Source organism: Scomber scombrus, chromosome 3, assembly GCF_963691925.1.
Source record: "Scomber scombrus chromosome 3, fScoSco1.1, whole genome shotgun sequence".
NCBI lineage: Eukaryota > Metazoa > Chordata > Actinopteri > Scombriformes > Scombridae > Scomber > Scomber scombrus.
Window position 1 is genome coordinate 7,483,515 of NC_084972.1, and position 13,004 is coordinate 7,496,518.

Here is a 13,004-nt window from a genome sequence, read left to right on the forward strand (position 1 = left end):
ACATAAAATGACTGAATGATGATTTGGAGTGAATGTCACCTACTGTATAGCCTACACATGCAGAGGTGTAAATTAAAATGTGGCTTAATTATGACATCTGATGCCCAGTTGGTGCTTCCATCTCTTAATATACTTCCTATAGTTTCAACCAGTCTGTGTAGTGTAATCTTTTGTCAAATTAAAGTAGTGGGTGGACTGTTTGTCACAAATAAACTGAGCTGAACATCCCTGACTGCGTAAACACATTTTGGGGACCAGTCTAGATGTAGAAGTGTGTCTTTGGCAGTATATATGTTGGGGCCAGGAGCGTTTAGATGACACAGTATGGCTCCATGGGTGTCTGTGTTCCCAAGCAGCAGGGGAAACAGGCTCTGAGGCGCATTCGGAGCTCCTTGTTGAACAGGAAGCTGATGATGGGGTTCGCTCCAGCCTGGGCGAAGCTCATCCACACCGCAGCGCTCAGGTAGAGCTGCGGGACCGAAGCCCCCCGCACAAATATTCTCAGGTAGCAGGCGCTTATATAAGGAGCCCACATGATGAGGAATGTCAGTGTGATCATGTAGTACATCTTCCCTATCCGTTTCTCCATCTTAAACTCATCCAGCACCAACAGCCTCCTGTTGCCGGGGTGAGTCGCTTGCCTGATGCCCACCAGCGTCGGCGGGGTAGGTCCTCTGCCGAAGCCGGCGATCCAGTTGGCGGCGGCCTGCCCGGTGGCTCCGGGGCCGTGGAAGGTCCAGTTCTGGCTGATGGCTGGTACCAGCTGGGCAGGTTTCATTTTACGGTGATCGTACACGAAGCACAGCATCTTTATGTAAACCACATGGGTCGTCCCCACGATGACGGCCAGCATCAGCATGAAGCCCAGCGTGTCGTTCGCCTTCACGTAGCGGTGCTCGAAGATGCACTGCTCCTCCTCACGGATGAACTTGTAGGTGCCCACGTCGAACACCGGGGGGAAAGCCATAGCCACGGAGAGAGTCCAAACCATGCAAATCACCGCGACGCACGTACACAGATTCATCCGCTTGGAGTAAAACCTGTGGTGGGCGATCGCCATGTACCGGGTGACACTAACGCAGAAGAGGAGGAAGGCGACGTGGAAGCAGAAGAGCACGGACATGAAGGCGACGATCTTGCAGCTGAGCCCGCTGTACGGCCAGGCGGAGCCGCCGCCGATCGATGCCATCACGAAGGGGAAACACACGGCGGAGCGGACCACGTCTGCCAGGCACAGATCCAGTAGGAAGTAGTAGGGAGCCTTGTGGAGGGAGCTGTCCTTCAGCAGCAGCAGGGACAGCGACGCGTTGCCCAGCAAGCTGATGCCCATGATCAGACCCAGGGAGGCCAGCTTGACCGCAGAGGCCGCGGACGCATAGTTCTGTAAGGACGGGCTGCTCTCCCCAAACTCACTTGTGTTTGCCATCTATGCAGCCGAGGTAGCGCGTATTCCCACATCAATTCATCAACGATCGGTAGTATCCTGCCACGGCTGAATGGAAAACACAACGCGATCCGCCGCCCCTCACATAGAAAAATCACTCAGGAATAAATCCACCCGCTCAACATCCATCCCGATGTTCTGTGATCACAACCATTAATAAAAAACAAACAAAAATCAATCAATATCTCTTCTTTTTTCTTCTTCTTATCCTTCATCTCACAAGTGTCCGGTATTAAAATCACCCCTGTCTGTGGCTCCTCTCTCCGGTGAACAGAGACAGCCAGGTTGGGGTTTATACACCATCTCGGTAGGCATCCGTTCAGCAGACTCAATAACACATCTCAGTTTCCACCGATGGCGGAGGTCTCCAGTTTTTCGCCTTGAGGAATCAAAAAACAGACAGTGCTGCGCGGAAGCATGGCGCAATTACGCACCCCCAGCCTCGTCAATGCCCGCTGCCACAATGTTACAAAAATATACAAACAACGTGTTTGACTATGGAAGCTGAGTGGAGGTGGGAAGCTCACAGAGGTGGGGGGCGTCAGGACGGCGGGTCTCTCGGTGGATCTCTCACACACATACACAGCACAGCGTCTAGTCTATGCGACGCACGTCCGCTTGCATGTACAGAGCAGGCCTGGGATCAGCCAGGAGTCTCATCTGCCGGTCCATGTCTATTGCAATCTATAGGAAGCCTGTCTTCATGCACTGACGTGATGCAGATGTTGACAGATGTTGACTTGTATCAATATTGCACAATGCCTTGATATGCAGGTTATAATATGTAACTATCACAGCCCCTATACGATGTTTATATATCAAATAAAGGCAATAACAGTTAAGAGTTCTGCAGATATTGTTCACTAATGCAACTTATAATCTTTATTATTGCAGGACAAACATTATATATGCACACATGCAAACAGTATGTGATGTAAGGACAATAATGTACAGATAGGCCATCACAATTTTATATGTTGTACACTGAGGAACTGATCAATAGTTACAAGGTTTTCAATGGTTTACTGCATTTAATTAAGTTTAGACTGGGTTTGGGTTTGACTGGTATGCCACACAACCAGAGCTGATTTGAGACATTAATTCACATCAGACCAGAACCCACTTTGGTCATACGTGAGCTCAGTGCTCTGTAATACTTTCAAAGTGGAGCTCAGCTTTCATGACCCAGTCACCACAAACACTGGAACTCGGATCAAGTCCAGGGGAATAATTACAGAAGGTTCAGGCAGACACTACAACAATTACAAACCAGAATAAAACCAACTGCCAGTCAAATGTTTCCACCAACTAAATTAGTTTTGGAGTGTTGTTGGTGTGGCTGAGTTCAAGGTAATGAACTAGCTGAGTCTGACATTGCTGGAACAACAAACGCTGGCACTGAAGCATGGAACATGTTTTTTAATAACCAACGAAAAAGTCAAAATGCAAATATTTACACACTAATTGGGAAATAGTTCCTTTTTTGGAGTCTGTGCATTGCTTAAAGGATGTGTGTCAAGTTCTGGGCTGATCATATAGTTTCTGTAGTTAAGGGGCTTCATAAACAACTGCCTTGTTGGAGTCTGCAACCTATACTTTTCTTTTTTTTAAAGATCTTTATTGGAAAATTACAAATACAATATATCAAGTAATAAAGTGCAACTTAAGTACCATATAATAGCCGACAAGGGGACCAAAGACCAAAGCTAGTGTAATAAGAAGAGGTCTCACTCAAAAGAGAAAAAAACATACCAGTTTCCTGGTCTACATAAATTGACGTAAGCCCGTTTCTGCTTTTCACATACAGCAGGCTTGCTTACAGTTCGTGACTGTATATTAAATACTGGGAGCAAAGAACTAGGCTATTTTCAGTAAGAACACAGCAATATCCAGGTGTATTTCACAAATGTCTATGCCCAAGAAATATATAAAGACCTGCACAAATGACTAGAAAAGCCAATTTGTGTTAAATGGAAAAACACACTTTTTTTTTAGAGCTAATGTTGAAAACTGAAATAATGACAATTATATGATGCTTTAACTCTGAACAAACTTGAACATTATTGGCCAAGACATTTGAGTGTATTTGTCACTCTGTACCCAAAAATATCGCTGTTTAACATAAACTAAAGGCATCATTTTTCTAAATTACAGTAAAAAACATTGTTGTCATGTACTGCAATTTCATGTGACCTATCTGCCAATATTTACATAGAGATTATATTCATTTCTACGTAAATGTTGGCAGATTCGAATCAGTGATAAGCTAATATTGGCTTAAGTGAATATACAGCAGACCTACTGCCTTTATAAAGGACTCAAGTTAATTTATTGCTATAAACTGCGTATAGGGATGTGGTCTGGTTGCTACTGTGTCATACAAGTTTATTAAGGTGCACTTGTGGTAACCTAGATTTACTAGTGGTAGCCTACAATTGTAAAAGTAGCCTCAATTTTAAGGTGAAAGTCCACCAGACTCAGTTGTCAATAACATTTATAAAAACAACACCCTCCTACTTCATCACTGAATTATTCTGATCTTTTTAAAAACAACTTTAGTAGTTTAAAGGATAGGTTCACATTTTAAAAAATCTTTCTTAAAACAACAGTTAATGTCCATATGAACAGTGACAGATGTTTTCCTTGCTGTAGTCATTCATCCTGTTCATACTGGCTGTTAAAAGATCTCCTTCAAATGTGTTTTCAATGTAAGTGATGAAGGCCAAAATCCACAATGTGTCCACACAAATGTATTTACATGTGCAGTGGGTAGAACATAGTGACATCTAGCAGAAGGGACTCAGCAGAAATAGATTATAAAATAGAATATATGAATATTACACAAGTGTGTTACCCAACCCTAACTGCTTATCCCTAAACCTAACCAAGTTGGTGTATCATCTAGTAAAGTGAGTGTGTTGTGTAGATACTACAAGTCCACAGATAGACCTACTTGGTGGGTCCTCTTCCACAGAGCCCACCATGTTGCACCACTGTGTTTCTATAGTAGCCCAGAACAAACAAACCAAACACTGGCTCTAGAAAGGACCTTTTGTGTTTTTTGGTAGTTTGTTGGCCACCTTAGCATGCCAGCATGCTTGAAAGGGATGTGTGAGGGGTAGCAATCTGCAACATCACCACCAGATGCCACTAAATCCTACACACTGGTCCTTTAAAGGAAGCTTATATGAGGCTTTAGCAGTCTGAGTTAGTCATATGAAGTGGATATCTGCCACATTAACAGACTCTGTACCATTGAATTCCCTCTTTGTGTTTCCTCAGACAGTGTTTCACTGTTGAGCTGTGGTGGAAGTATAGGACTAATTCAGACAGTTGAAGCTTCATGTTAGCTCCAAATAAACTTTTAAATACATTTTTGCACAGAAGTAGGAATATGGTTTTTGGCTCCCATTACTTACATTGTAAATGCATTAAGTGAAGGGATCTTCTAATGGTCAGTATGAACAAGAGGAATGATTATGGCAAGAAAAAACTATTTGAATGTTAATTTGGGCTCCTGACTGTCCCATCTTTTAATATATCTAACCATGTGTCCGCACAATCAGTTATCCAGTGCATGATGGAGCTATGAGGCTGGTAGATATGTGATGCATGTCGGTTTCTGCTAACCCTCCCAAAAAAATCCAGCAGAGTGATTCCTCATCTTATTTTTCCGGCTCTCTGGGATGGACCAACTGCGTCGTTTCTGCCCGGTGACGCAGAGACGTCATCAGTCGGTAGGCGGAAAAAGTGTGTTTCTGTATGTGGAGATAAAGCCAAACCGGGTGTTTTTATTAAGGAGATAGATAGAAGCAGCAGCAGAGAAAAAGAGCAGCGTCTTTTTTTTCTGCTGTAATGGCGGTTCCTGCGGGTCAGACGGATTTACAGATGGATAGAGGAGCATTGAGCGGCGACACTGTCCCCCCCCCTGAAAACATTGACATCGACGAGAAAGAGTTGGACAATATCACAAAGAAACACCGAGAAGACGACACCGCGACGCTGCCTTTGCATTCACCTTGGACGTTTTGGCTGGACAGGTAATATATCCTTCCGCGTTGTCGTTCACTTTAGAGCAGCGGGGATGTGAAGAGGAGGGAGGGGGGCGAGAAAAATATCATTCAAGGCCAAAAGCTTTCAGCAGGCCTCCGGGAACAAATGTAGCGGGAGAGTGTTTGCGTTTTACATGACCTTATTCTGTTGACCTAACCTAGGCTGACATCCCCAGAAAAGTTCACATTTTCGCGGCTTTATTAGTGGTAAAGGTAACGACGTGTGCGTATCACAGTGGACGTGTGTTATTTCTTTGATATCCAAACATATAAAGTGAAGTTACCGGAGCTCAGGTTCCCAGCAGGGGAGCCTGAGGAGGAGGAGTAGGAGGAGGAAGAGGAGGGGGGGGTTAGAGTTGAACTTTGTGACTCTTTCTCCAGTTTTCTTACAAAGTAGCACACTTAAAGATACTAGCTTCACTTTCTTCAACAGCTAAATACGCAGTGTAGACTTTAATACAGCCATGTTTGCAATAGTAGCCTACTCAGTGTAATGTGTCTGAGCTTACATAAGATCTTTAAATGCTACATTTCCTCCTCTATGATCTAACAGGAAGTTTGTCATTTATGCTTAGTTTATGGTTTGATCCTTTGCCTCGGTGCAAAGGTGTCCAAAGTTTGGTTGACGCTGAAGTTTTGGCTTCTTTCATGTGTTTGCTCATTGTGTTGACATGTAATGAGTTAAATATTAATGAAATAACCTCAAGAAACCTTTAAAAAAAAAAAAGAAGGAAAAAAGGCTCAGTTTCCAACTGAAAGAGCAGGCTGTTATTAACTCTATTAACACCAGATTTGAAATAATAGGTCAGTTCATTCATTAGTGGATCACCAGGAAATTAATAAGCAACAGTTTTGTCCATTTTTTGCAAAGAAATATTTTTTTTTACAAAGCAAACATGACCAATTTTACCTGCTTCAGTTTCTGTAAATGCAAATATTTGCTGCTCTTATTTGTATATATGCCATTTAAAAGTAAATATTGAGGTTTTGGACTGTTTGTTAAATAACATGAAACACATTAAGTCATCATCATGCACTCTCAGAGCTTGTGATGTGCTTTTCTGATTAATTGATCTAGAAAATAATCCTTCATTTAGATTTGACAGTTTCACATTTAGCTCTATATGTCTGTTATTGTGGCTTTTTTATGAATAAAATGAATGAATACATACATAAATAACATGATCCAACCCCAAGAATACAGCTGTTCATGAAGCATCAGGCTAGATGAACACTTCTATACTTGAATAGCACAGTCATTATTGGTGTAATTACAGCATGCATCATATAATCTATACAGGCATGGAAATGAATCAAAATGATCCTGGGTTCAATTTGTTTTTTATTGATGTCATGCACAGAGAAAAGTTGTTTTACAGAAGCAGAAAATTGCATATAACAAGGTGTGGAAAGTAAAAAAAAAATGTAATGGAAGAGAAGACAGGTAAAATACTTTCCTGCAGACTTCAGAAAGATAAAACCTCTAGATTAATCCCAGATATACACTCAGGTCACACTATTATTAAAGAGCCCCCAGGTATTAATAAAAGGTTTAAGGAATTTAATGAAGAACTATATAAAAAGGGAAACCACATCAATAAAAGTTGATTTAGATAATTGAAAGAAAATAATTAGATAAAGAAAATTAGAAAATCTGAAATTATTACATCAATGAAGTCATTTTAGAGCAATGACGCTCCTGGGCAACTTCTACAAAACCTTCACTTGATCTTTTGGTAGATAAACTTACTTACTTACTATGCAAACCAAACAAAAGCTATAGAATGGGTTCAAATGTTAAATATCAGCTTTAAAAGCAAGTTAAGACAGCTCTATTTTACAGCCTGTCGGCACTCAGTAGAATGAATGAACTGAAAAAAGCTGAGAGTCTGAATCAGTTTTCATGTGTTGTTGCAGGTCGTTACCTGGCACGACGGCCGCACAATGTGAATCCAATCTGAAGAAGATCTACACAGTACAGAGCGTTCAGGTGAGATTTGGTGTGTGGGCTCAAACAGCTTCATCATCTTAAGAGCAAACAGATCGAGTGTGTGACTTGGCTGCAGAGTCACGTTCACATGAGAAGAGGGTCCTGCGATAAAAGGGAAACAGCAGTTATTTGGCAATTAAAGCTACAGCAGGCAGAGCTGATGGGGGAAAAAATCTAAGTTTTTTTTTTTACCATGAAATATGAGCACATACATTATAATGATCTGACACCATGTTACGTAAGCGAGTTTCAAATGGCATCCTCTTGTTGTTGTTGTGTGGTATAGTGTATCTGACAACAGCTCCGGATCTGGGTCCACTAGTATCTGACATGTGAAAGTGCATCTGCTAATGTGTTTTGATATGATGCTTTTAGGGCTTTTATTACAGTAAAGCTACATTTACCCCCCCAAATTAGGTGGAAACTGTTTTCATTATGCAGTTTCAGTAACATAGTCAGTGAAACTGACTTATGGTTTCAGTTTTAATAAGCTGAAAAACACACCAACTATTGTTTTAATCATTTAGTCAAACTCTTCAGTTGTTCAGGGGAATATGAAACAGATTTGGCCCTTCCAGCTAAAATCCTTAAACCCCCCCCCCCCCCCCCCCCCCCCCTCACTCAAAAATGTGTTGTTTTTTTTCTTCTTCTTGTTCCTTCAGTTGGATGTTCAAGCCTCACCGTGCAGAATGATGTACTATATGTGCACAGTCTGACATGTGAAGGCTGCTTTCACATCTCCCGAAAGGGGGGAAAGTTCTGAGTTGAAGGGGCGCACCTACAAGCATGATTTGTGGCTTTACATCTATTGTGGAAGCAAAAACCTGATCCAATATTTAGCTTACACAAGTTTTGATGTGTGTGGAAACTCGAAACCTCCAGTGTATATACGTCCACTTTTCAGTGGAGTAGGAGACTTTTTCTGAAATGAATCAAATATTTACATGTTAATAGATTGTGGATTTTTAATGAGGCAAAACAAATAGATGTAATTTTGACCATTTCTAACAAGATAGTTGAACTTTTTTGTGGAAAAACTGTATCGGACACTATTAATTATTCAAAGCAGAGTACTTTTTATGTGTTTTAAAATATGTCTGGAGGGGGTCTTTAACACCCATTGCACTGCTGCACATTGTCACTCTGTGCTGCAGTGAGAGGTTTACAGCAGTGATGTTGTAGTTACTGTATTGGTCCTGCAGGGAGGTCTGTCTGCTTTTTATTTGCATCATCTGCACAAAACCTGGAAAAACACACCAGCTAGTGACAATGCAGGACTGATGTTTAAAAGTACAAACAAATCCCAGAATGAACTGCTTAAAGCACACTGGTTATTTTTTCTTTGGTGTGATCTGACAACATGATCAGCATTTCTCCGTAAAAGAGAAGAAAGAATGTCACAGTCAATGTGGAGTTACTTTATTAAGAAAACAATTTATTAATTAAAAATGATCTGGATAACAGCTGTGAGTTCATTTCCTGTAGAAAATACACAAAAGTGCTGCAAACCAATTTCATGTTGGACAAAGGAGGCAAATTGCTACTATTAGACAGCACTAAAATAACCCTCTCTTTAGTTTATAGGAAGAAGTAACTCTCTTGCACGTGTCATAAGCATCACTTCTCTTTTTTTTGTCTGTTTGCAGATGTTCTGGAGTGTATACAACAACATCCCTCCAGTGTCCGCACTGCCTTTGAGATGTAGCTATCACTTAATGCGCGGAGAACGGAGGCCACTCTGGTGAGTCTGTTATTACTGTAAATATTATGATTATATTTATTATCATAGGCTCAAAGAGATTGGAAATTATAACAGCAGCCCCATGCTGTAACTGCCACGTAATGTCATAATAATAGTAATTTCCCTCCAGTTACATTGCACATATAAGAAACACTGTTAGTGTAATAATGTCATCACAGCAACATAAAGGGATGTATGTTTAATACATGGAACTGAGTGTGTAGTAAAAGCTTGAATTATTACATTATTACTTTTGAAATTACCACAGCCTTATCACTATTAGTACACTGATGGGATGTTATTACTATTCAACATTTTCTATTTTAGCTGAAGGAAATATGTAATAAATATAAAACTGAGTTCAGTTAAGATTGTGCTGTATTCATTAGTTTTTTCAATCTTTTTTACTCCAACAGGGAAGAGGAAAGTAATGCAAATGGAGGAGTATGGAAGATGAAAGTACCAAAAGAAAGCACTGTAGGTGTTATGCCCTGCTGAGATCTTTAATAATAATAATAAATGACTTGAATCACTAATTAGCCTCTCTTTGCCCTTCAGTCTGCAGTTTGGAAAGAATTGTTACTTGCTACTATTGGGGAGCAGTTTGCAGATTACTGTGCCTCAGGTACGCCGCTCTGCTTCTTTCATTGATAGCTTTTCTGTTGATAGATATTTATCTGTGTTTCATCTCTTATTTTGTTTGTTTGTCAGACGACGAGGTCGTCGGTGTCAGCGTTAGCGTTCGAGATCGGGAAGATGTTGTACAAGTGTGGAATAAAGATGCGTCTCTCGCTAACGAAGCCAGTGTCTTGGGAAAAATCTATGAGCTCCTCCCCTGCATATCTTTTAAAGCTGTTTTTTATAAGTGTAAGTATGCCTCTTTTTTTCTTTCCCTTTTCTCTCCACTTTCATGTGTTGTACCTTTTTTTTGGGGGGGGGATTTAGAAATGGAAATGAGCTCAAGCTTTGCAGACGCCTTGTCAGAAACTTATCGCCTATGCATGTGAGACTGTAGAAAAAAGACTGCACATTTTAAAAGAAGACATTTCCAACCGGTGTGTAAGTGTGCCAGAGGATGATTTAAAGGAATGCTCATGACTGCAGGCAAATCAAGCCTGCATTGACACTGGAGAAAAGGCAGTGAGATAAATGGCCCATATGCAGTCATACCTGCTCCACATACTGTTGCACATTCATATAGGCTGGTCTTGTCACTACATGTTAAATATTTGCTGCTAACATTATAATGAGTGACAGTGTTTTAACTAATGCTCGTCGAGTAGAAGCACTTCTTTCATCTTAAGATTGTGTTTTTTGAGCTGAAATCCAAGAATTCTATCCAGATTCAAATCTGAGTATTTCTATTATTTTGAAATTCAAAAAATGATAAAAGGTCGCTGTGTAGTCGTGGTTTAAACTGTGTTCTGAATGTAAAATGAGTGTTATTTATGCCTAACAGATCAAGGGTTTATACTCACTATGAATCACTTTGACTTTTTCAGCTCACATGGAACATCACGCCTTTGAGGGAGGACGTTCAAGACATTAGATTTTAACGCACTTTTTTTCTTTTGGTTTATTTTTTTAACCTGAACCCTGTACCAGCTCTGTCCACAACCTAATCGAGGATATTATTTTGCATTCAACGAAGAAATGTTATCAATATATTTTTATAACTTTTTATGACTGATGCCTTTGTTTCATCTTTCATGTGGGGCCCTACAGCTCTGAAAAAAGCCCTCAGACAATGTATATCCAGCGTCAAAATCTTATTGAGTTCATTATTCCATGTTGGTTTTGACTTCCTTCTATACTGAACTGCACTGGCACGGTCCTGTTTCTCTGCACGGCCTACAGACCTCACATTTTGAAGCTTGGTATAGAGGTAGCACCTACATAACATATGATATGTTAAGATACTTCAAGTCATATCGAGTTTTAATCGTGAAGGAGTGTTTTTATTCAGGTGGAGTTCACTTCTACAGATGGGGTGAACGTCTCATTCGGTTTCTCAAGTCTTCAGTTGTACAGCATGAAGATCAGGGTAACACTTGGAAATATTGCACATGACCACATGTTCCAGTCACGGTGTCCCTCAGCTATAAAACCATCATAGAAAATCAGCACAAATATGGCCCTAAGAAATGTTAGATTTAGTTTCTTGGAGGGTTTAGTTAAAGAGTAAAAATCCATCCTGAAAGGTGCCTCTTTGAATGTTCCCAGCCACACAATATGTGACATTTCTTTCAATACAAGTGTCAAAAGTAGACCTCTGCTCTCCTTTTTAAAGCAGTCACACATTGTTTAGTGTGTGACTCTGAAGAGAGGCGGCACATTTTTTTGTTACGTGCTCGGCCGGTGGTGCTCGTCCGTAGTTGTTTTTTCCTCACCGATAAATCTAGTTTGCTTACCGGACTGTGTCCTTTTAACCATAACACAACTGAGTAAAAAAACAAAAGCAGCATTATTTGTTTTAAAGAAAGTAATGAGATTCCCATGTTCAGTATGATCTCTAGATGCAATATGTCAAATTGTATGTCTTCAGAAGTCACATAGACGGATGTGGCGGGTTTAAATGAATATGAGTGGATATAGACTGTTGCTTCAAAGGAATGTATGCTTATTTAAACATAATCTCATCAATTTGATCATGTCTGTACAGGTTAATACCATATTTTAACAGTTAAAATGTAAAAAAGAAACATTTTTATACTTTAGATCTGTTTACATATCTGGGCCATTTTACCTGAAACGTCATCAATTTGTTTACCGTCACTAGTACAGTTATAACACACTATTGTTTTTATTGCAGTGTAGGCTACAGTAAACTGAATGCTTCTGGTATTATGGTATGTCACACCACTTTTCTAGTTCAACTTTGGACTGGTTAATAAGTTATAAGGGGACAATATTTCATTTGTAAACATGGTTTAATGCAGTGACATGGACTTAGTCAATAAAATGTAAATGCACTTGTTTTGTGTTTCTTGTTGCATGGTAACAATCATAAACAGCAGTTATCTGTTTAAGAGATAGTGTGATGTGTTAAAACTTCAGCATCTTTCACCCATGGCAAGCCATTTTGTGCTGACTCATCATTTTTAATGGGGTCAGTTGCACATTACATTACTGCTGTCACTCAAAGTAAGACAATTATAATACCTCAAACAACTTTTGAAAGCACAAGCAGCAATGGCTCTCCAATGGAAGTAAGACACAGCATAAAATTGATAACCTACAGTAAAGTTGTAAAATCTTGTTTATCAGTCCACCAAATCTGACCGTCTTATTTGTTCATTTTCTTTTTGATTTATCTCTTCGTGTCTCACAGCAGACATCTTTTCTTGTCTAAGAAGGAAAAGCACAGGTTTTACTAATAATATCAACAATGGCTTTATTCAAGCGTGTCATTATGAGCAAGCATGCACAATATCACGACCCTGAAACTGAAATGGAGTTGGTCACGTATTGTGTTATTTAGACTTGTGCAATTCCTGCTGACATATCAAAATGTCTTCTGTGAAAAAAAGTAAGGCCCATTAAACTTCAATTGAATGATTGTTTTTCTCCTTTTTGCCAGTTGGAGGCTGCGCAGCAAGCTGTAAACACAACATTAACATTGCATCACCACATCAAGTTAACATTACTAATGTTATTTTTTCAGATTTGCTTTTACAAGTTTTTAATTAGTAAAATGTGACACAAAAAGTTACCTAGGCAGTAACTCAAATAGACAGGTGGAGAACATACAGACAGCATAAAGCACAATTCAACATG

General features: G+C 40.0%; 2 protein-coding genes across 2 annotated transcripts; one reads left to right on the forward strand and one right to left on the reverse strand.

Moving 5' to 3' along the window:
- Window positions 1–223: 223 nt before the first annotated feature.
- gpr27 (G protein-coupled receptor 27) lies at window positions 224–1,685 on the reverse strand. The gene has a single exon (XM_062415900.1). It carries the CDS (start codon window positions 1,424–1,426, stop codon window positions 311–313), a length of 1,116 nt encoding a protein of 371 aa, XP_062271884.1. The 5' UTR covers window positions 1,427–1,685; the 3' UTR covers window positions 224–310.
- Window positions 1,686–5,139: 3,454 nt separating this feature from the next.
- On the forward strand, window positions 5,140–12,199 carry LOC133977665 (eukaryotic translation initiation factor 4E type 3-like). The gene is made up of 7 exons (XM_062415901.1): window positions 5,140–5,484; window positions 7,414–7,486; window positions 9,133–9,227; window positions 9,644–9,704; window positions 9,786–9,852; window positions 9,939–10,094; window positions 10,730–12,199. The coding sequence occupies exons 1-7, from the start codon at window positions 5,300–5,302 to the stop codon at window positions 10,774–10,776; spliced, it is 684 nt and encodes a 227-aa protein (XP_062271885.1). The 5' UTR covers window positions 5,140–5,299; the 3' UTR covers window positions 10,777–12,199.
- Window positions 12,200–13,004: the final 805 nt, after the last annotated feature.

Bases quoted from the DNA above. Each gene is read 5' to 3' on its own strand.
- gpr27 (XM_062415900.1), bottom strand. From the start codon at position 1,426: ATGGCAAACACAAGTGAGTTTGGGGAGAGCAGCCCGTCCTTACAGAAC.
- LOC133977665 (XM_062415901.1), top strand. From the start codon at position 5,300: ATGGCGGTTCCTGCGGGTCAGACGGATTTACAGATGGATAGAGGAGCA. The intron at 9,228-9,643 runs GTGAGTCTGTTA...TTACTCCAACAG, and splicing joins GGAGAACGGAGGCCACTCTG to GGAAGAGGAAAGTAATGCAA. The intron at 9,705-9,785 runs GTAGGTGTTATG...TTTGCCCTTCAG, and splicing joins AAGTACCAAAAGAAAGCACT to TCTGCAGTTTGGAAAGAATT.